This window comes from Notamacropus eugenii, chromosome 1 (assembly GCF_028372415.1).
Source record: "Notamacropus eugenii isolate mMacEug1 chromosome 1, mMacEug1.pri_v2, whole genome shotgun sequence".
Classification (NCBI taxonomy): Eukaryota; Metazoa; Chordata; class Mammalia; order Diprotodontia; family Macropodidae; genus Notamacropus; species Notamacropus eugenii.
In genome coordinates this window covers 717,709,502-717,733,271 of record NC_092872.1, presented here as the reverse complement: position 1 = coordinate 717,733,271, position 23,770 = coordinate 717,709,502, and the positions used below count along the sequence as shown (strand labels likewise).

The window sequence follows — 23,770 nt, the reverse complement described above, 5'->3', positions numbered from 1 at the left end:
CAGGATGATTAACTCCAGAGCTGAGCTGGGGATTTCCCAGTCATCCCTCAGAGGCAGCGTGGAGGAGTAGGGTGTGACTCTCACAGAGACTGAGTAATTTGGGTCTTTTTGGAGATGTACTTCTCGGTGGAGGAGGAAGAAGAAAAGGAGGCCAAGGAAATGCAGCTCTGTCCCTGGTTCTTCTTCAGTAGAAGAGCCAGAGCTAGAAGATCTGGCCTAGAATTTGGGGGTCCCAGTGAGCCAGGGATGGACACTGCTGGCCCAATACCATATCTCAGAGCTCTCAATGGGCCCTTTTATTCTCCCTGTATTTTTCCTATGGCAGCTAGGGCTAAGTGATACAATGCGTAAAGTGCTGGGCCTGGAGTCAGAAGACCTGAGTTCAAATCTAGCTTCAGACACTTGCTAGCCATGTGACCCTGGGCAAGTCACTTCATCTCTGTCTGGCTCAGTTGCCTCCACTGTAAAATGGGATATGATAGCACCTACCTCCCAGGGTGGTTAAGCGGATCAAATGAGATGATATTTGTAAAGCACTTAGCACAGTGTTCAGTATACAGTAGATACTTTAAAATTCTTGTCCACTTCCTTTCCCTTCCCTTTGTTTCAATTTAATAGTTTCAAGGCTGCCATCCTCAGGGTTCTGTCACTGTGGTTGCCCTCTCCTGGGTCTGCCTCTGCCACCCCAGCTCCCAGAGATAAGGTCTGGACCCAGGCAGTTGGGCTACCTTCTCTCCCAGCACTACTACATCCATGGTACAGTTAGCCTCTCTTCTCCTTCCTCTCCCCAACTCTGCTCCCTTCACCTTCCATTAAATTTGCCCAAGTTGCAAGAATTCTTTTTTTGTTGATTTTTTTTGGAGGAGGAAAGTGAAGCATTTGGAGTTAAGTGAGTTGCCCAAGGTCACACAGCTAGTAAGTGTCAAGTGTCTGGGGCCAAATTTGAACTCAGGTCCTCCTAACTCAAGGGCGTGTGCTCTACTCACTGTGCCATCTGGCTGCTCCACAAGCATTCTTGATGCACAGTTCTGGGAGCCTAGCTGTGAAATCAGGGAATCATGGATTTGGAATTAGAGGGGACCTCAGAGACTCTCTGCTCCAATCTTCTCATTTTTCAGATGAGAAAACTGAGTCCCAGAGAGGTTATAGTGACTTGCCCAAGTCACACAGTTGGGAAGCATTAAAGTGGGGATTTGAAACTCTGGTTCTCTGACTCCACCACTTAGTGAGACCCAGGGGCAGCGGGGCTAGGTGGAGGCCAACAGTTTGTGCCCTGGGATGGTAACATCCCCAGGTGCTGGAATAGGCCAGATCTATACACTCAGCATAAGCAGCATAGCCGGAGTTTGGGAGCTGGTGTGGAAAGATAGGCAGACAACTGCATATACCATCAAGGGTAACCAAAAAACCCTCTTATTTCAGTCTTTTGTCCTTCCATGGGCATCCCTGGGTACTCTTTCCCCAAACAATTCCGTATTCATTTTGCATGTATCATGCATATAGTCATGCATAATCTATTCAAGCTTTAATAACTTAAAACTGTACTGATTTAATAAATATTGATTGGATTGGATTGGCCTATACTAGGTACTGTCTACAAGCAATATTGTGTATAAGCAATAACCTTATGATAAGCACTAAGTGCTTATTAAAATGGAATAAAATGCTAGCTCATTGTATCCTCATACAAACAAATAAACAGAATCCAAGAGAACTATTTCAATATACAGTCCTTTTAGCAGCTTCCTCTTCATCAGGGTCTTCTTTGCAGGTTTCTAATATCCTAAATTAATACCTAAAATAAAAGATCCCCCTCATTTTTACCTATGCCCTGAAGATGTTTCATTTAATTGTAAAGACAAACAACTTTGGAAGACTTGGGAACTCTGATAAAGGCAACAAGTGACCACAACTCCAGAAGATCAGTGAGAAAGCCAGCTTCCCCCACCCCACACTCCCCAAAAGAGAGATGATGGATTCAGGGCACAGAATAAGACTTTATTTTGTACTCTGCTAATGTAGGATCTGTTTAACTTGACTCTGCGTATGTATTCCAAGGATCTTGATTTTCTCTTTTTTATCCTAATGGGAAACAGAGATGTAAGGAAGAAAGGGCTAAGGATAAGGTCCCCCCCCCCAAAAGAAAGAGAGAAAGGGAACAGAAAGGCAGAAGGAATCCCAAATAAACAGGACAGTTTTGAAAGGTACATGTTGAATTTATTATAAACTTCATGTAACCAAACTACTCTAGCACCTGCTGTCCTAAAGGTGAGGGTATGTCACATTTTACCCCTTTCCCAGGACTCTCTGATGTCTTTAAGGGGATTTAGGGAATGTCTGGATTCTCTTCCAATGGTTCCAGCTCCCCTGTCCCTAAATGGTGTTTCCTCAAGTGTAGGGGTAGTACCCCAGTTCCATTTAGCCACTAATAACTGGATTCATTCTTACAAAGAAATATTTATTTCAAAAGGTATAATTACAAATACACATACTACAATTCTGCTTCCCCCTTGCACTGCCTCAGTAGCTTTGGGAAGTGAAAGGGATTAATGGCATAGTGTTTCTTGCTTTCCAGAGAGCATTATCTATTATCCATCTAAAACCCTTCTTGGGCTTGAGTCCCAGACACCCTGGCTCCTCAGGCTTCTATTCCAGGCTGCCTAACTGCACCATCCTGCTTGTAATCCTGGCTCCAAGGTCACCATGGTCCAAGGTTGTAGATCTTATAAGAACTACCTCCTGAATCCAAAGAGGCCAAACAATACAGAACAGAAATAAATACCTCCACTCTCATTTTTTAGAGATGGGGTAAGAGAGAAAGGGAGCAGGAGAAGGAGCATGTTTCCCTCTCACCAGTTCAGATCATGGCATCATTGTTGGATGAACTGTGATCTCCACCTTCTGGACTCAATTTTAAAGATGCAGAGAGCCTATCAAAGGAGATGTACTCCCACCCATGTGGTAATGGATGCAGTGGAGACAAGACAGGCACCATGTTGAACAAACTAAGCATACCCAGAGAAGCTCAGATTATGTTAAAAATAAAAGAAAATTCTAAATAACAGATTCACAATTTCATGTACATATTCATCCTTTGGATCCATAAGGCACAGTTATCCCTTCTACATCCTGACTTTCCCCACTCTGGTTTCAATATATTGCAGGCCAGCATAAAAAATTAAACAAGAATTTTGGAGGAGCTTTACAGATGGGAAAACCAGTCAACAAATAGAAAAAGTTGAGAAACTCAGAAATGCATAAAATATGTGTATAGTATTGTATAATGTCAGCATATTTTATCTTTCAATACCATAATAATTCAGACTTCTTCTCTGGTACAAAGGGAGAGGCATGAAATTTTTTGTAGATTTTCCAGATTGCTGGGGCGCTGTGTCCCTCACCCCCATGATGGGAAAGGGATAAATGTGGGTGGGAATGTTTTTTTTTTTTCACTTCATAAATTGAGAAGAGAAATGAAATAATACATGTATCCTGTTTAAAATAAAAATAGCTAGATGAAAATATAGGATGTGCCAATTTTAAGCTTAAACCATACTGACTTTGGGGACAGCCTGTCTATACCACTGAGGGGGGCCTTTCCATATATCATTGGCCTATACTAGCTTTTTATTCAGAGTTCTTCTTAGACCTGCCCTATGACCAGGTTTGTTCCTTAACTACCATAATGAGATCATTCAGGGATCTTGTGAGGATGAAAATGACATTTTCTTCCTTTATTCTCTAAATTTGTTAATAATGTGACTTTTTAAAATCTGCATTCCATTTGGGGCTTATCTTAGTGTACAGTAGGAGAAGTTTGGTCTTAATTTGTGCCAGACTGTTGTCCAGTTTTCCCAGAAATTTTGTCAAATAGTGAGTTCTCCACCTCACCTCACCCCCCAAATCAGTGACTGGGGTCTTTGGTTTGAGCAAACACTATACTACTGGATTTCTTTGCCTCTTTGTTTTCTATCTAATCTTCATTATTGATCAATCACTGATCAACTCTTTAGACTGTAAACACCTTGATGACAAGGCCTTTCTTTTACCCTTTTTTGTATCCTCAGTATTTTGCACAATGCCTGGCACATAGTATGTGTTTAAAAAATATTTATTGGTTGATTATGAATCAGTGCCAAGCTTTTAATGATTACAACTTTGTGGTAAAATTTGAGTTTTGGTATTGATAGATACTCTTGCTTCCCATTTTCACTACTACTCCTGAGACTCTAGACCTTTTGTTACTTCAAATAAACTGATACTTAAAATATTTTGAGAACAAAACACGTTTGATTGATTTTTTTGGTTAATTAAAAGCATGATTTGGAGAAGGGTTGGTTCACATAGACCCATAAACTTTGCCAGAATACTGGAATCTATGACATTAAAAAAAAAGATTAAGAGCCCCCACTTTTCAGCAAGTTCAGGTGAAGTTGTCCATCTCACTTTAGGGATGTTAAAAAAAAGGCTGTATTGTAGTTTGTCCCTCTGTTTTGCGTCATTGTGACGGGTCGATCCATCTCATTTGAGGTGCAAATGAACCATCCAGGAAAAGCAGCTGACTCAAAGGTTGATGTGGTATTAGTCTGATTTTGGTAAAAGACAAAAGGCTTCATTGCATCCTTTGAATCATACAGTTGCATTATATTCTTATTCTGTAGAGCAGAAAGAAAAGATCTTTTATAGGAGGTGACTTGAGAGAGAGCGGAGGCAGGTGGGAACCAAATAGATCTATAGTTCACAGAAGTAGAGGAAGAGATGAGGGACAGCCTTGTTTTTCAGTTGCTAGAACTCAGTCCTGGGAATAAGCAGGTTGGATGAGCCTACTTCTGAATATTCCTAATAATGTAGAGTGGAGAACACATGAAGATGTTCTGTAACTGTTTCCTGTCTTTTGGTTGACTGCTGGCCCAGAAACGGGCATGGATACAAAAGTCACTAACTGACCAAATCATGTGTCTCTTCTTACTCCAAGTCATTTGAATGAAATGGAAGAGATACTGTAAGAGCACCTCCTCCACCTGGTCACCATATAGGCAATAATTTTCCCAGTTCTTAGTCTCATCAGCAGATATTTCAAAAGATTTTCTTCACTAAATAGTAAATAGACAAGAAACAGTTAGAGAACACTTGTGTAAGCTCTGAAGTGGAGAGCTGGGCCCCTCCATTCCTCCATAAGGCATTTGTAGAGGTTGTCTAAGCAGCCAGTGGGCAGAGTACCAGACCTGGAGTCAGGACGACCTGAGCCTCAGACACTTACTAGCTGTGTGGCCCTGGGCAAATTTCTTGTCTGTCTTAGTTTCCTTATCTGCAAAATGAGTTGGAGAAGGAAATGACAAACTCCAATATCTCTGTCAGTAAAGCCACAAAAGGGGTCACAAAGAGTCAGACACGCCTGAAAAATGATTGAACAACAAGCTGTGTGACTAAATGTGCATGCTTTCAAGGACTGGCCAGTCAACTGGTGCTCTCCCAAGAGCCTCCTCTTGGCCCTAGGACTCTGGTATGGGTTCCTCCAGGTAATGACTAGGCAAAATACATATATACATACATATATTCTATGTAATTTTATTATGTATTTATATTGCATACAAATATAAAATATTAAAATTAAATATATTTATATAGATATTGATAACATAATTAATTATATAAAATAAATATGTAAATAATATATTATATATGTATTTTTCCTGTGGTCTGAGACAGGGTAAGGCAGTGCAGGGAAAACAACTATAATAAATGTGTAGCTAACGCAATCACAGGTCCAAATTCTATCTAACTGGGCAGTTCTGATGGCCTGAAAATTTTAAATAATAGTTAATATTTAAATCATTCTTTACGTTTTGGAAATCACTCTTTATAGTATCTCTTTTTATAGTGGCAAAGAAATGGAAATTGAGGGTATGTCCATTATTTGGGGAATATCTGAACAAGTTGCTGTATACGATTGAGATGGAATACTATTAAGCTGGATGCTCTCAGAAAAACCTAGACTTACATGAACTGACATAAAGTGAAATGAGCAGAACCAGAACAGTGGACACAATAAACAGCTATGCTGTATGATGAACCGCTGTGAATGCCTTAGCTATTCTCAGCAATACGCTGATCTAAGACAATTCTGAAGGACTTATGATGAAAAGTGCTCTCCATCTCCACAGAAAGAGCTGGTGGAGCCTGAATGCAAATTAAAATCGCTTTCTCTTTCCTTTCTTTATTTTGTTGCTTTTTTGTCTCTGTTTTCTTTCATAGCATGACTTACATGAAAATCTGTTTTTCATGCCTACACATGTATAACCTGTGTCAAATTGCTTGCCTTCTCTCTTGGGGAGGGAAGGAGAGAGGGAGGGAGAGAACTTGGAACTCAAAACTTTAAAAAAATGTTAAAAATTTGTACATGTAATTAGAGAAAAATAAAATAATAAATTTTAAAAATGAAAAAAAATGTTTTGCAAAGCATTTTATATATGTTAACTTGTCCTCAATGCAACACTACCTACTTCACAGATAAGCATTATTTTTTCCCCTTTTATAGAAACTGGCACAGAGAAGTTAAATGTCTTGCCCAAGATCACAGTTATGTTTGAGCCCAGATTTGAACTCGGGTCTTCCTGACTCTAGACCCAGTGCTCTACCCTTTGCATCACATAGTTCTCAGAAGAAAAAGATAAGAGAACAGTAATCTTGTCTGCCCACTCCCCTCCCTTAATTCCCAAGTATATTCTTGCTCAACAGATTGCTCAACATGTACCAAGATCTCTGATTGCTCACCTACTGATGAGCCTCTCTGAATTTAGTAAGCCTGCTCTGAAGATGACAGACACAGTGTCCTGCTACATCCATACTCAGAGTCTTTCCAGTTTAGAAGGACCTGTCAGAGTTTGAGTTTTGCTAACATAGCCTTGGTTTATAGGGTCACTGTCATATCATGAAGAGACAATTATGGTAGAACTCTGATTACGGACATTTATTATATTTGATATCTATCAAATTAGATCTCTATCCATCTATCTGTTCATCCATCTAGTCATCCATTCATCCATCCATCTATCTATTCATCTATCTCTCCATCCATCCATTCATTTATCTATCCTTCCATCTGTCTATTCATCTATTTCTCCATCCTTCCATATATCCATTCATCCATCCATCCATCTATTTATCTATCATCTTTCTATCTCTGGAGTTAGTGGACCTGGGTTCAAATCCTGCCTCTGAGACCTCGGGTTAAAGTTACGACTTCTCAGTTTCCTCACCTGAGAAATGGGGAAAATAATTGCCCCTACCTCACAAAGTTATTGTGATGATCCAGTGCGATAACATAAGTAAAGTCCTTTGCAAACTTTAAAGTTTTATAAATACTAAAGACAAGATTTAAACCAACATCTCCCAGATTCCAAGTGTATCTACCATACCACACTGCCTTGCCTAGAGTTACATAGGCAAAGTATGTCAGAATCTACACTTGAATCCAGGCTGACCTAGCTCTAAGTCAAGCTCTCTATCTTCTACTCCAGAAGGCACTGGGATCCTATGAGGAAAGAGCAGATAGGTGCTCAGTGGATAGAGCCCTGGGCCCAGAGTCAGGAGGACCTGAGTTCAATGCCAGCCTCAGACACTTTCTAGCTGTGGGACCTTAAAGAAGTGACTTAACTTTGCCTCAGTTTCCTAATGTGTAAAATGAGCTGGGAAAGGACGAAGAGTTGGAAGAGAGGGTTCCCATGCATGGACAAATATTTCTCAGGAAGATTTAAAGGAAAATACTAAAATAATGCCGTGACCCTGAAAACATTGAAATGAATGAACTTAAATGTAAGTCATTATTAAGTACTCATCCATGGCATTGTTTGTATTCATGTCCAATATTAAGGTTTTAATGAAACATGAAGAGGGAAAAGTGAGGGAGGTCAGTTCTACACTGGCAGGTACTTTGCTCTTACCAAGTCTTACCCTCTAAAGAGGAGGTGAGCTCAGGGAGGAGCCTAGCAGAGTCACCGCCTGGAAACAATAGCAGAAAGAATGGTTTCTGCAGAGTTGTTTCCAGAATGTCACACACAGATATGTTCAAATGAAATACTAGAGCACTGGAGTTCATCCATGCCTTTCCTTCTGTCTATTAGGGAGAAGTGAATGTTTTTCCTAGGCACTCACGTTCAGCTTCAGAATGGCCTGCCCTCCACTTTCTTCACAGAACAAACAGAGTTCTTTGCCTCTTATTCCCAGATAAACAGCTGTCCCATGGTTTCCCGTGAGGAGTTCTTTGTCTCTACAAGGCATTGATTCCAAATCGACTGGGAACAGAGAGAGAGAGAGTGCGTGCAAGTAGAATAAGTCACACTATTTGTCGCAGTGGAATAGGGGCGTAGATATGAGTCCAGTATAAAGGACGGGAGGAGAGTGGTGTAGATGCTGATTTTGGAAAAGCCTTAAGCACAGGGGTGAAGGACTTCTTTAGAACACCCTCTTTCCCAAGGCTGTTGGCTGAAATGAGCTGCTGGGTCTTCCCATCTCTCTCTCAGTGAACACTCACTCAAGTAAGACCCAGGCAGATAGATGGGTCATAAGGTGCATGTTTCGCATGCTTTCCTCCAAATTGTTAAGGTTTCTGTCTTGTTAGGTAAGTATCAACATTTTAGGGGTCCTCTAAATTGATAATGGACATCTTGAACTGGGTATCCCATAGACATCTTAAACTCAAAACTTTCCAACCTGAATTTACTCCCTTTCTCCCAAACACTCTCCACCTCGTAACTTCCTTGTCATAGAACTAGGGGGTGGGCTCATAACCTTCCCGTTGGGTAGCCTCGTGAAGGTTGTGGACCCCTTCTCAACATCATGTGCTTAAATGCATAAAATAAAATATACAGTCTTACAAAAGGTAACTCATTGAAATATAAGTATTAAATTTTTTTTAAAGTTCCCATACCCAAGTTAAGAACTCCCATGTCTGAAATACTCTCCCTCTTTATCTCAGTCTCCTGGCTTTTCTGGTTTCTCTCAAGTCCCAGTTAAAATCTCACCTTCTACAGGGGATCTTTCCCAACCCCCATCTCCCACCTACTCATGGTTTCCCCTTAAAGAATGTCTTCATCTGTTCTGTATGACCTAGATAGTTCCATATTGTCTTTCCAATTATTTGAGTTCCTTGAAGGCAGGGAAGATGTTTTTGCCTTTCTTTAGCTCCACAGTGCTTACTTAGTGTATCAATAAAAGCTAATGTACTGACTGAAAAGGACCCTTATGGGAGAGGCCATCTGAAGATAGACTCACCAGGAGTCACGTGGTCACTGTGTGGCGTTGCTATAAGAGTATTATCCTTCAGGGCCAACACTTGCTGGTTGGAGTCTTGGATACGGAAAAGACTGGGCTTCTGCATTGCAACTGGAGAATAAAATGAAAATTCTATTAATCTATCTTTTAAGGATAAAACAGGGGTTATGGGAGTATCCTCCGATTTCCTAAAGGATAATAAGGCAGAATGGTAATAAGGAATGGAAGGGAGAGAAGAAAAGAGTTTTAAAAAATTAAGCACCTTTGTTGACTCTCCATTAAAGTCAAAAGACTCAAAAAAGAAAGACCTAGAAAAATCATTTGGGAGACTATTTTAATGATATGACATTTCTGTGATAGATTAGATTGGCCAGACATTGTCTGATCTAGTCAAGAGGAAGCTTAGTGATGGACCCAAATCAATAAGGCACAGAGAGGCAACCACAGACCACAACAGGGATAAGGAGAAGGATGAAAACTTCCAGGTTCCTAGATATAGGGTTAAAGAAAAAGATCCAAATTTGCAAAACAAGCGTTAGATATCCAACTGTGATTCTGCTCAGCCCAGGTCCAGGTCACAGTGCAGGGGAAAGAGATATCCTCTGCCTTCTCCAACACCTCCACTCATACCACATCATCTTCATTCCTCTTCATGCTAGTCAGTCCATGTCCCAGCCCCAGGCACCCTCCGTATTCTCATCACTACTACTTTGGGTTCACCCTGATGGGAGAAGGCAGAAGGAATTCCTCTTCTCCCATCTCCCTTCCACTGTCCCCAGATAAGAATGAACAAACTCTTATGTAATTTCAAGGACACTTATTATAATGCAAATGTAATATATTATGCAAATATAGTAATTATATAATTGTAATATTATAGTAATATATAATTGAGTAGCTGGGACAAGGTGGAGGATAAAACAAGATGAAAAACAATAATAGGAACACACTTTGTGAGTAGTTTAATCCTAGCCCTCACCATTAACTGGCTCCATTCAGCCTTGATTTCTTTGATCTTTCTGTTAACTCAGTTCTAGCTCCTTTTCTGTAGGAGATTAATGGTGAAACTGACGATAGCATTTTTAGAGGACATAGTGTCTGGCAAATAATAGGTACTTAGTACATACTGTTTACTTGACTTCTCTCATTTGATTCTCACAGCAGCTCTGAAGTACGTTTTATTATTATGTCCATTTTACAGATGAAAAAATTGAGGGAGCTTAAGTGACTTTCAGAGTTACACAGCTCATTTACAGAAGAGAAAACTGAGAGAGCTTAAGGGATTTTTTCATAGTCACGCAGCCCATAGTTATCTAAGGGAAGATTGGAACATAGGTCTTCCTGACTTCAAAGCCAGCACTCTATCCACCACCAGGTGGACACCTCACTGGGTATCTACACCTCAGCTCTCTGAAATCTCTTTCTCTTGCCTTTCATTCTGACTGTAGGAGTCCAGGTCCTAGGCAAGGATATACTTCCCACAAATCAAAAATTTTTAAAATACCTTTGACACTTTGCTCTGACCCCTGGTCAATGGATGAGAAAAGGGACTCCTTTCCCTCTTTACATTCACCTTTTCCCAAAAAAATTCCTATTAAGAAGAAACTGTTCCCTAGCTTGCTCCTAAGCCATCAATTCCTTGTAGGTTTTATCCTCATGCTATCTCAGCCCTCTTTTGGGGAGTCTCCATGCTTTGGTACTTGAGAGCTATGCATAGTCATGCCCTAGCTGTGTCTTTCTTCTGTCTCCCTAAAACAAAGTCCACTAGTCAGATCTTTTGGGTTACCTCCACCTTTGACCTTGAAGTCACTTTCATCTATAATAACATGGGCTATAAACAGTATAGCTTGGGGTCAGCAGGATTTTTTTCAGCCTGAGTGTCCATGTTCTTCCTTAAATGCAGTTTGGAGTCAATGGATTAAGTGGTGAGCCTGGAGTCAGGATGACCTGAATTCAAATCCTCCCTCAGACATTGCTTGGATGTGTGACCCTGATCAGTTTCCTCATCAGTAAAATGGGCACAATAGTAGAACACTCCCTCCCATTATGACGATCAGATGAGATAATCTGTGTAAAACATTTTACAAATCTTAACATAATTTATAATTTATGTAATTTTATAGTAATTTGTAATTACTATAAAATGCCTTCTCTCCTTGGGCTAACTGCATCTCTCATTTTGAACCTGGCACCCTTATGGTTCTACCTGGCTCCCCATCCATTGGCTAAGATGAGTTGACAGACATAGCCTAGAACAAAAGGCAACTAGACAATTTTCCTCATGTTTCACTGTTACTCTTATCACTTTTTGATATCAGGCTGTGATTCACTTGCCCAGTTACTTACATTTATGTGCATCATTATTGTCCATGATTGGGTTTTCTCAACACCTGTAGAGACAAGATGGAATTCTTATCAATAGAGCATATTCATTCATTGAACATGTATTTAAGTGCCTACTGTATGACAGTCACTAAGAATGTAGAGACAAAAGAAAGAAATGGACCTGCCCTTTAAGGAGATTATGTTCTTCTGAGGACATATGACACGTGAACAGGTAATATAAAAATGTATACAGCACTCATAATAACTAGCTTTTATACAGTGTTATAAGTTTGCAAAATGTTTTACAAATATTATCTCATTTGTTTCTCACAGCAGCACTGAGAAATGCATGCTATTATTATTATTCCATTTTTACAAATGGAAAAACTGAGGCAGACGAAGTGGCAAGTTAAGTGACTTGTCAGGTAAGTGTGTACGGCTGGATTTGAACCTGGGTCCTTCTGACTCCACTTCCAGTACTCTCTCCAATATGCCATTTAGTTGCCTCTGATATAAGTATAAATAGTACTTGTATACTCTGACTCCAAAGACTCCAGGGAACATCATTTTAACCATTAACATTGAGTCCCTTAGATGCCCAAGGGGTCAGGAACCTCCTGGGATCCCACAGGATCTTACAACAAAGCACTGCCTTTGGAGGCCTAGATTCTGATCCTAGACCAGCTTCATCAGGACCCATAGTCATCATGAAAGCCTGAGATACAGTAACATGAGGGTAGATGTGAACAAGAGGGTACCTACGTGACACCCTTGTCCCTGTGGCTCCGGGTCTGAGCTATTGTTCCGCGAAGTTTCAAAGTCTCCTCTGCAATTCTGTGCCTTTGATAGATAAGCCAAGTGGGAGCTTTAGTACTTCCACAGTGGCATCTCCATAGGCTGAAGTCATCCAGAAATAGCTCTTTCTGGGGGTGGAGCTTCTTGGGTGGGGAGCTGCCCTAGCAGCAGCATCAGGGTGGGTCAGTCCAGATACCCCAAGGGAAAAGTCTTATTTGAGCCAGCAGGAAATGTACAAAGTGACATCAGATGAGTTTCCTTAAAGGAACAGACTTTCTGGTTTTCATGAGATCATAGATTTAGAGCTGCAAGTATGCTTTATTTAAAAAGGTGGAAAGAGCCTTGGAGGCCATTGTGCCCATCCTCCCACCCCGTGTTACAGATGAAGAAAGAGAGGCCCAGAAAATGTAGTGATGTGCCCAAGGTCACTAGTATTGGAGCCGGGATCTGAACTCAGTGACTGCTGACTTCAGAGCCACTATTGGCTCAAGGTCATATACGTAGTTCAATAATAATAGTAACAATAACAGCTAGCACTTATATAGTGCTTTAAGTACAATTAGCATCTCATTTGATTCTCACAACTAACCTGGGTGGTAGGTGTTCCCATTATCCCCATTATATAGATAAGGAAACTGAGGTAATCAAAAGTTCAGGGACTTGCCCAAGGTCATAGAGCAAGTAAGTGTCTGCGGCTGGGCTTGAAGTTGTCCTCCTGACTACAGGTCCAGCACTTTGTCTGCTGCTCTTGAACCTGACTCCACCTCCAGAATTATGGGTTCAATATGGCATCCAGAGGGGACAAGTTTAGAAAATGAACCCATCATATTCCAGGACAGCTTGTTCTGGGGGCCCTGAACTTTTACTCTGCTTGTCAGGTTCTCTCATGGTTCACATAGAATGCAAAAAAAGCTTGGACCAGTAGGAATTCACTTCAACATTTCTAGAAATCCTGCTTTCTTTATCATGAGTACCTAGAAGAAGAAAGGGGGTTCCATGGATGAGAATCATTTCTCACACACTTACTAGCTGTGCGACCCTGGAGAAGTTGCTTACCCCTGCTTGCCTCAGTTTCCTCATTTGTAAAATGAACTGGAGAAGAAGATGGCAAACCACTCCAGTATTGCTACAAAGAAAACCCCAAACGGTACCATGAAGTGTAGGACATGACTGAAATGAATGAATAATAAGCTGCCATGGGTATGTATGTGTGCTTCAGCCCTAGCTCTGGACTCTAACAAAGGCTCCCTATGGAGGCTGTCTATCATGAACTTCTCCATTGCCCCTTGCTCTTATCGGACCACTGAACACCTTTGCTCACCCTCTCCCACTTCACTCCAGTTCCCTTGGAAGAAGTTGCCTTTTCTTTACCAAGGTTAGTCCCTCGAAGAGTGTCCTTGATCTCATCCTCTGTTGACTACTTATCACGCATTCATCCTCTCTCATTTCCAACCTCTCCCTATGTATTTATTCCTTACTTGTCCCTTAATGCTTCCATGCTTGTTACAAACATGTTCTGGTCCCACCCATCCTTTTAAAAAATGACCCTTCCCTTTACTTTGTAATACATTCAAATTGTCATCCAACATCTCCCACTCCTTTCGTTGCAATACCCCAGAAAACTCTAAATGTTGAATATAAGGACATTTCTACGTGAGTGGGTGACACCTGCCCACCCTCCCATTCTAGGGTTACCCTTCAAACTACAATTAATTCTGGGGAAGTAAGGAAGATGAGTAATTTTACCACAGTGATACCCAGAAAGGGCGCTGGGGACCCTGCCTTGTATCTAGTTGGGTCTGGACTGAAATTCTTTGTAGGACACCAACCATGCTTGTACATGCATATAGGGATTTAATGACAAAGCATTATGCTAGAAATTCCTCTGGAACAGGCCCGGGAATTCCCCTGCCTTGTGGAAAGAGAGGCTGGTCTGGTAACATTCAAATTGTCCCATGTGGTCACAGCCAGCTCACTGGGCATGGCTGTGAGTGTTCACACCTACTTTGTGTAATGTATCTCTCCCTCTAACACTCATTGACTGCATATGTGCCTATGATATTTCATAGTGATTTATTAGGTATATGGTCATCCCCAAGTCATAAGCAGCAATCTTGTGAATGTTAGCACATCCAAATGACAGGTGACCAGCTTCTTCTTCTTACTACTTACCTTGAAGTTATATCACCTGTCAAATCCCCATCCCTCTTGCTATTTCCAAGCAGCAAACAGCCTGTTTCCAGGAAGACTGAACTAACTGGTCATACTCCATAAACCAGAAGAGCAGGGACCATGATTTATAATGATCTCTCCCAGGGCCCAGCACTCTCCTCTGCACACAACAGGCACTTATAAAAGTCTGTTGAATAAAATAAAATTGAATTGGCATCAATTCATTCTTCCCTACCATTTTTTCTCCCACCTCCCCCAGGAGTATGAATCTCTTTTTCTCCATCTTTCATAATTTATCTAATTTTACCATACTTGTATGGACACAAACACATAAACACACACACATATCTTCACTAATTTTCTTCTGTCCTCTCTTTCTTCCAAGTTTTCTCAAATGGATAGTCTCCTCAATTTGAATATTTCCTACCATCATACAGATCTCAACCCATTCATATCTTCTCATCTTGACTTTTGCTGCATTTTTTCTGTAAGTTCACCACAAAGTCCACTCAACTCCTGACCTCTTGAGATCAGTGGAGCACTCTGGCTGACCAGCTGTCATTCTCACCATGTCCTTCACCATGCAACCAGCTCATCCTTTCTTCCTAGTATACATTTCCCAGATGATAATTTTTATTCCTTACCTCCTTGCAGTTCTTTATTGATCATATGTTGCATCCTGCTCACATTCACTACTTGACCCTGCATTCCTCTCCACATAATAATAATTTTCAGTTTTTTAGAGAAATTACAAGTCTTTCCCAAAGACAATCCAATCCAGGAAAACATTTAATGTTAATCAGTGTCACCAGAATAACTGCACTTAGAGAGGTCATCCCAGCATGCATGTGATCAGAGCTCTTTTGGAAGGACAAAATGACTGATTCTTCTGTCTTTTGTGGTTGATGAACTTCCTGATTTTTCTCAAATATGTGGTGGTCCAGAGGTGAAGGGACTCTAGAATGGGGTGATAGGTTCTTAATGATCCCTTAGTCATTCTCCCCACCCCATGACAGCAAAAAAAAGAAAAGGGCCATGAACCTGATAAAAAGGAGGTTTGGGGCTAGCCACCTTTTTCGTCTTTAGTTTAAAGATGATTCTTCTCTTTCCTGACATAATAATGGTAGAGTATGGACTCAATTATCTAGGCTTTCAACAAAGGTCCTGGCTACACTTTGCCTCATTTGTGTGTTTCCTTCTTTTAGCACCAATTCTGTGAGTACCAAAAGGTCCTGGAAGACCCCTAAGTGCCATTAAGAAACAGCAGCATCTACTAGTGAGAATGCAACTGCATCTTGAGAATGGGCTGGTGCCAGCATGAGAAACAGAGAGAGGCCACCAGAAAGACCTTGCTTAACATCTCATCACACTGTACTTTACATCATCACTGAAAGTGATATGTAAAGTGGTTAATTAGCAATCTTGCGCAAAGAAGATATCCAAACAAGGCTTGAATATTAGGCCTCCAAATGATTGTACTAATAATGCTGAGTTAATCATTTTATCATTCCTTGTGCTTAGCACAAGACTGTGCCCTTTTCTATGGGGGCATAAGCCTGATCAATAACTGATTTGTTCATTGACTACCTTTTTGACTTTGCACTTTTTTCTTCAGATGTGCTTTAAATGTGAGAAAGAAAACAAAGCCCATTTAAGAAGCCATCTATGCAAAAACTAAGACCCAGGTTGTAGAACTCAAAGCTTAGTAATGTGCAGGGGAAATGTGACACGCTGGAAATGACCCTACTTTGCTTTCAGAGGACCTAGTTTTGAATATTGTAATAATAGTCAATATCATTACTATAAGAACAACCACCATTTATATTGTACTTCTTATGTACAATTATGATCTGATTTGATCCTTACAACAATCCTGGGAAGTAGGTGTTTTATTATTCTCATTTTATAGATGAGGAAATATAGGTTAAGTGATGTGCCCAGGACTAAACATCCAGGAAGTGTCTGAGGATAGATTTGAACTCAGGTCTTTCTTTTGGCTTCAGTTTCCTCATCTATAAAATGAGAGGATGGGAATAGATGACTTTTACACTGATAAAACCTATAAACCCCATTCCAAGTGAACTAGATACTGACTGGGAGAGGGAGACCACTAGGCATCTACCAGCAGAATCCCTGACTGAGAAGAAGAAAATCACAAGACAGAGCATGGCTGCTCTTTTCCTTCTGATCTCTTTTCAGTTTGCTACTAGGGAGAGAAGTTAGAAAAACATAAAGCATCAGGAGAGTCCTGCAGAGTTGCTCTAAGAATTAGGAGTGCTAAGGAAGCCAATCAACCTTTCTCTACCAATGCTGCAAGAGAATAATTAAAAACCTTTGAAATGAGGTCACTCTGCAGCCCCAGAGAGCCAGAATCAAGCAGAATGAAGAGGGATAGATTTAGATAAGTGTCAGGAATTGTTTGGAAGTCCCTAGCATGTATATATAAAAATAAGTACATATGTGCAGACATAAGTACAAATATACACATGCATGCATATACTTGTGTATATATGTACATGTATGTATATACACATATATGTATACTTATGTGTATACACATGCACATAATTACATTATATGACATCTTTAAATATGCTAGCTCTGGAGAAATTATCTGGCTATAAGAAAATCTTTTTACTATCCCCCACTTATACTTGGTGTAATGAAATGCCCAAAGGTTTAATCAAGGTAAATTAAATGGAAATTGGTATGGATAGGAGTTTAAGATGAGGTATGTTTGTCCATACCTATTTAAATTCTCAGTCTACACTGCATCTTTCCTGTGAATGATCAAATAAGGCTTAGTAGTGAATGAACAATCAATCTAACACATACACATTTTTGGAGCTTAGCTTTAGAGATGGAAGGAACCCTAGGAATCCTCTGTTCCATTCCCTTGGTTTTACAGATTAGGCAACCAAGACCTGAGAGTTTAAGGATCTTACCTAAGGACTCACAGGTAAGAATTCCACAACTACTAAGGATATGTAGATGGACAAATAAAGTAGCCATTGCTTTCAGGGAACTAACATATTGAAAGAACACAAGCACTCTGATAATTCAGTGCCTGATGCATAAAAGGAATTTTAAGAGGAAGAGAAGAGAAATCAATCTTTCAGAAAGAGAAGTAGATCAAGATCAAAGCCATGGACCTAGATCCAGAAGAGGGATGAGTTCATCTAGCTCAACCTCCTCATTTTACGGATGAGGAAACTGAGGCCCAGAGAAATAAAGTCATTCATCCAAGGTCACACAAGTAGTATATATGATGGTCAAAATCTGAACCCAGGTCCTGTGACTTTGGTACCTGAGTTGTGACTTGAAAGAAGGAAGGGATGCTAAGAAATAGAGGTAAAGACAGAATGCATTCCTCTGTGTGTGTGCATGTGTGTGTGTGTGTGTGTGTGTGTGTGTGTGTGTGTGTGTGTGTGTGTACAAGCCTTGGCAAAGGCATGAAGAGATACAAGAGATGGAGCAGCACTAATGAATAGTTACTAACTCATATTTGCCCTATTGTACAGGTCATTCGGGAAGCCAGTGATAGCTTAACACTGCAGTAAGACTTGGGACATCCTGTATCATTAGGAGGTAGCAAGCTCAAGTCAAAAGGCTATGAGCCCTCTTGGCTGTCCATATCTAGAGAAAGCGTTACAAACTGGGCAAAGCATCACTGAGTGACAGCTATTCATAGAAACATCTTGCATAATAGAAGATTGAGAACCAAGTGGTATTCTGGGATTCCTAGGTCACAGAGACATAGCCCTGAGAGCCTTCTGGACTATTTTCATCCTTAAGCCAGAAGAAAAACTTGAGTCAAGCCAGACAGTTTAAAAAAGAGACTCTCTGAGTCTGAGAGTGAACATACTGAGAAGAAGGAATGAGTAGATAGTGTCACCAGTGCTAGTTGTCTGATATTTGATCATCCAAACTGAAAACCGTTTAGTGCTGCAACAGTGGGCAGAAACTGAAAAGTAAACAGGAAACCAGGGTGGAGTTGGGGTAGATGAAAGGGAAGTTGAGAATGGCTATCCAACCTCCATAGGCACCTCAGAACAGACACCTCATGTTGAAACTTTCAGTTATACACACCTCTTCAAGGATTAAAGGAAATTATCCCCCTCAAAAAGAACAAGGCTGCTCCTTCTCAGACTTCCCCTTTCCACACCTGTCCAGTTACAGATACTATAATATTCTCTCACTTTTTTCACATGAACATTGCCTGTATATTGATGTTGCCTCAAAAATAGAGGCACAAAGGGTTAACTAAGTACACAAAAAATTAAATTGGGACAGAGAACCAAGCCTCCATCTGAATGTTTTTAATTTTCCAAACTGGGAAACTGGGGGCTCATAGCTATTTTGAGGGTACTACTAAATTTTCATCTGATGTAAATTCCATAGAACAGAAAAGAGAATCACATGGATCCAAGGGTCATCATATTGTCCGTAGGATAGGAAGATAGTTAATTGCTATCAAAAGGTGTGCCTGATTAAATGTCCATAGCGAAAGGGATAGGTAGGAAAGGCAGACTGGCAACAGACAATAAGCATTTATTAAATACTTATTATGTACCAGGTACTGTGTTAACTACTGAGGATACAAATAGAAGCATAAAGAAAGATAGTCCCTGCCTCAAGAAGGTTTACCTTCTAATTGGTGAAAAACAACATATAATAGTGAAGAGAAGAAGGGAGTGGAAAAGGTGATGAAGGAACATGACTAAAGCATGGTTGGCCTAAGTTCATTTCCAAAATGGACACCCTTCCCCCACCCCAAAACTTTCTCCAGTGGGAAAAAGGGGCTGGCATGGTGAAAAGGTGATGCTGAGTAAGAAAACCCTAGGCACTGAGGGAAATTTCATAGTGAGATGGCAGTTCAATCATGGCAGGGATGTCTGGGAGTCTTAGAAGCACAGAAGGAGGGAACGAAACATGGCCAATCTAGATCCATGCCCAAAATGGTGTCCCTTGGAAGAACAAGGACCAATGAAAAGATTACATCCTAAACCATGCTCTCAGATAAGACAGGCAAGGCTTCGGATGGATTCACCTCTGACCCTATTCATCAAGGCAGAGGGACTAGAATGGAGCAAGTACTCACCAACCAACTGCATTTTCCATGGTGACTTCCCAAAATGTTAACAATAGAATATTCATGTTGGGAGGAATCTATCAATTATCAAATCCAACTTCCCATCAATAGAGGAATCCTATCTCTAAATTCTCTAAAAGACAGGAATTTGACCTCTTTTGGAACACTTTCATATTGAACTATATTGTACTATATTGTGTAAGTATATATGTATATATATGTGTGTAATATATATATGAACTATATTGTATAAGTATTAAGTAGCCCAGTCACCAGGCAGATCATTTTGCACTACTGGGAAATTCTACTCTATTTGTTGGTTTAAAATGAAATCCTGGTAACATGTAGGTTGTTAGACCAAACTGGTCTCAGTTCAGTTCATTAGAACAAATAGACCTTCGATTTCCTTTTCTATACGCTGACTTTTCAAATATCTGAAGACAGTTATTCTATCCGTTACTTAGTCTCTCAAGGCTCAACATCCCCAGATTCCTCACAGACAGGATTTGTCTCACAGGACTCAGTTTCTAGGCTTCTTTACTGTCCTCTGTACTCATTTTGATGAGTTGTTCAAATTAAAATGGGGCATTCAGAACCAAATACAGGCCATATCTAAATTGTTGAGTGATAGTTGGCTACAATTTACCTTTTCTATGATGGGCCTTCTGATAGCAGGCCATCACTATCATGTCTCCTGATATATTCCATCCTCACATGAGTTTTCTTTTCTTCAGGCTAAACAGCCCCAATTTTTCAACCAATCCTCATGTGACATGGACTCAAAACCATTCGCCATTCTAATTTCCCTCCTCTGTTTATTTCCCAGGTCAATAATGGGGGAGGAGGCAATGAGGGTAAGTGATTTGCCCTGGGTCATACTGCCAGTAAGTATCTCAGGCTGGATTTGAGCTCAGGTGCTCCTGACTCCAGGACCAGTGCTCTATCCACTGTACCACCTAGCTGCCCAATGATGCTCTTTCTAAAATGTGTTTTCCAAAATTGAGCACAATATTCCAGGTGTGGCATGATCATGACCAAGGACAGTGAGACTGTTGCCTCCCAAATCCTAAAAGCTATGCCTCTCATTGAAGCCCAAGATGGCATTGGTCTTTGTGGTTGCTCTCTCACTCTGTTGACTGATACCAAACTTGCTATTCATTAAAAACCACACACACACACACACGCACGCACACACACACACACACACACACACATATTTTAAGACAAGCTGTTAAATAGTGCCTCTTCCATTTTGGACTTCTAGAGTTTGTTTTTTAGTAAAAATAATCATAATAATTATAGCTAATATTTATATAGTACTCACTATGTGCCAGGTGCTTTACAATGATCTCATTTGATCCTCACAACAACCCTAGGAGGTAGGTGCTATTATTATCCTCATTTTATAGATGTGGAAACTGAGGCAGAAAGAGGTTAAGTAACTTGCCTAGGGTCACACAGCTAATAAGTATCTGAAGCCAGATTTGAACTCAGATCCTCCTAACTCCAGGCCTAGAGCTCTTTCTAGCTGCCTTTTGAACACGAATTTAGAAATTTGCATTTATCAGAATTAGATTTTCTCTTACGCCTCACACTTACCAAATTGATAACATGACAAAGAATGAAAATAACAAATTTATTATTTATTTATTATTTTTTATTAAATTGTCTTCAAATTTAATTTTAATGACATGATAGCTTATGGGAATGATAATTAATACTACTAATAATAACATGGCTAGCTTATGGGAATATGGAATATGGAGGGGGAGAGGTCTACAATGATCATGATAAAGCCCGGACCAGGCCCTATCAGTTCATGAGGCTTTATTATGTACTTCCGTGTGCCAAGTACCAACTTAAGAGCTAAGGATATGAAAACAAGAGACCCTGGTCTCAAAGATGCCAGAGGAGAGAGAATATAGAGATAAAAGGGAAACATCCATGGTTATTGACCATGACACAGATAAAGATCCTGAAACTGAGAAAGAACAGTCAGACAGATGGGAGGAGAGTCAAGACAGAGAAATATCACAAAAAGACCAGAGAGGAGAGAGAATCCAGAAGAAGGTGGTGAATCATGTCAGATACTACAGAGAGATCATGAGTGATCAGTGCTGAGAAAGGTCATTAGATTTTGCAGAAGAGAAAGTTGGTCACTTTAGAGGGAGTAGTTTCAGTGGAAGGATGAAAGATTTAGAAGAGAGTGTTGATCACTTTGTCAAGGAATTTAGCTGAAAAGGGACGGAGACATGTAGGACTATTATCTATGAAGGAATGATAGGATCCAATGAGTATTTTTTGCTTTTCTTTTTAAGAATAAGGGGAATCCAGGCATAATTTGTAGACAGCAGAAAAGAATCCAGTGGAGAGGAAGAGATTTAAGACTAGAGAAAGAGGAGGCATGCATGGTAATGGGGCACTTGTTTGGGGAAGATGGGAAAGAATGGGATTAAAGGTACATGTAGACAGGTCGAACTTATCAAGAAGGAAGGCAGAGGTTATCAGTGATGATGCTGAGGACTTGTGATATAAGAAGGGGAGGAGAGGGACTTATTGGCAAATGGTCTCAGGTTTTTTCAGTGAAATATGAGACTCTCAGCTGAAAGGGGTACCTTGTAAACTGGAGGAGACAAGAGAAGGTTTGCAACAACTACTGTGGTGGAGCATAAAGAATCAATTAGAGGAAATGTAGAAGGATTGTCTTACTCATTGAAGGCCCAGTGGACACCAGAAAACAAAATGGGGAGTGAACTGAAAAGCAATTGTCAGACAGCTGGCCTATTGGATTAGAGATGGGTTCGGGTTTGATGTCAGCTACAACAGCCCTGGGAGGTAAATGCCATTAAAACTGATTATAGTTATAATTCCCATTTTATAGATGAGGAAACTGACTCATCTAGAGATTAAATGACTTGCCCAGGAGAATATAGCTAGTATGTTTCTGAGAATGGATTTTATCTCAGGTCTTCCTGACTCCAGTGCTCTACCCATTGCACCACCTAGCCTAGAATCATGAATGAAGAGCTAGAAGGGACCTCAGAGACCAGCACTGTAAGATGATTGTCAGTGCTAAGACCTTAGGCAATTCTCTTCACTTCCTTGTCCCTCAGTTTCCTCATCTGTTAAATGAAAGGGCGTGTTCTTCTGAGGTCTCTTACAGCCATTCATTGATGATTCTAGGCTATGAGGAAGATCTGATATGAAATCCAGCCTCAGACACATACTAACAGTATTCTGTAGGGCAAGTGATTTGACCTCAGTTTCCCCATCTATAAAATGGGAATTATAATATCACCTACCTCTCAGGGTTATTGTGAAGACCAAATGAGATAATAAAGGTGTTGAGCACAGTACCTGACTGTTTTCACACTTATTAACCTTTTGGGCTCATCTGTAAAAGGAAGAGGTTATCTTTGGTGACGTTCAAAGTCCCTTACTGTTTTGAATTTATGGCCCTATCTGGGGCAGGTAGGAGGCACAGTGGGATGGAGTCAGAAAGACTCATCTTCTTGAATTCAAATCTGGATTCTGGCACTTTCTAGCTGTGTGATCCTGGACAAGCCACTGAACCCTGTCTGCCTTGGTTTATTCATCTGTAAAATGAGATGGAGAAGGAAATGGCAAGCCACTCTAATACTTAACCCCTAACTGGGGTCACTAGGAGTCAGACATGACTGAAAAATGACTGAACAACAACATGTGAGCTGAGCCATGAAGGAAACTGGGAATTCTCGGAGGTAGGAAATGAGGAGGGAGAATGTCAGGCATTGAAGACAACCCTTGCAAAATCCCCAAGGCTGTGTAACTTAACCAGTCCTGCTTTCTCACTCAGCCAGGGAGCCCTCCCAGCACTAACCTCTCCCCTCACAGTTCTGGTCTCCCCTCACTGACAGATTGCATGGCCTCATCTCAGCCTAAGCAACTTTAATCAGGACATTGAAGGGACTGGTGGAAGAGACTGAGATTATTCACCCTGAAAAAGAGAAAGAATAAGGATAACATGATAGCTGCCTTCAGGAATTTCAAGGGATATAGTGCACAAGTATGGTGCTTGGCACTATAAGAACAGTACATAGGAATAACAGAGGCTAATTTTGAGATGTCGAAGTA

The 23,770-nt window shown here is 40.5% G+C and overlaps 1 protein-coding gene across 2 annotated transcripts; it reads right to left on the bottom strand.

Annotated features, from left to right (window-relative positions):
- Nucleotides 1–2,437: 2,437 nt before the first annotated feature.
- LOC140521579 (interleukin-36 alpha-like) lies at nucleotides 2,438–12,495 on the bottom strand. 2 transcript variants are annotated; one of them, XM_072636773.1, is made up of 5 exons: nucleotides 12,361–12,495; nucleotides 11,620–11,663; nucleotides 9,274–9,384; nucleotides 8,155–8,294; nucleotides 2,438–4,655 (listed from the first exon to the last, which is right to left on the bottom strand). In XM_072636773.1, the coding sequence occupies exons 2-5, from the start codon at nucleotides 11,642–11,644 to the stop codon at nucleotides 4,443–4,445; spliced, it is 489 nt and encodes a 162-aa protein (XP_072492874.1). In that variant the 5' UTR covers nucleotides 11,645–11,663; nucleotides 12,361–12,495; the 3' UTR covers nucleotides 2,438–4,442. The 2 variants fall into 2 exon arrangements, with proteins under 2 accessions (XP_072492874.1, XP_072492875.1); XM_072636774.1 differs by having other exon boundaries at nucleotides 2,438–4,586.
- Between the last annotated feature and the right edge of the window lie 11,275 nt (nucleotides 12,496–23,770).

Bases quoted from the DNA above. Each gene is read 5' to 3' on its own strand.
- LOC140521579 (XM_072636773.1), bottom strand. From the start codon at position 11,644: ATGGACAATAATGATGCACATAAAT. The intron at 9,385-11,619 runs GTAAGTAACTGG...TTTATTCTCCAG, and splicing joins CAATAATGATGCACATAAAT to TTGCAATGCAGAAGCCCAGT. The intron at 4,656-8,154 runs GTGAGTGCCTAG...TCTGCTCTACAG, and splicing joins AGGCCATTCTGAAGCTGAAC to AATAAGAATATAATGCAACT.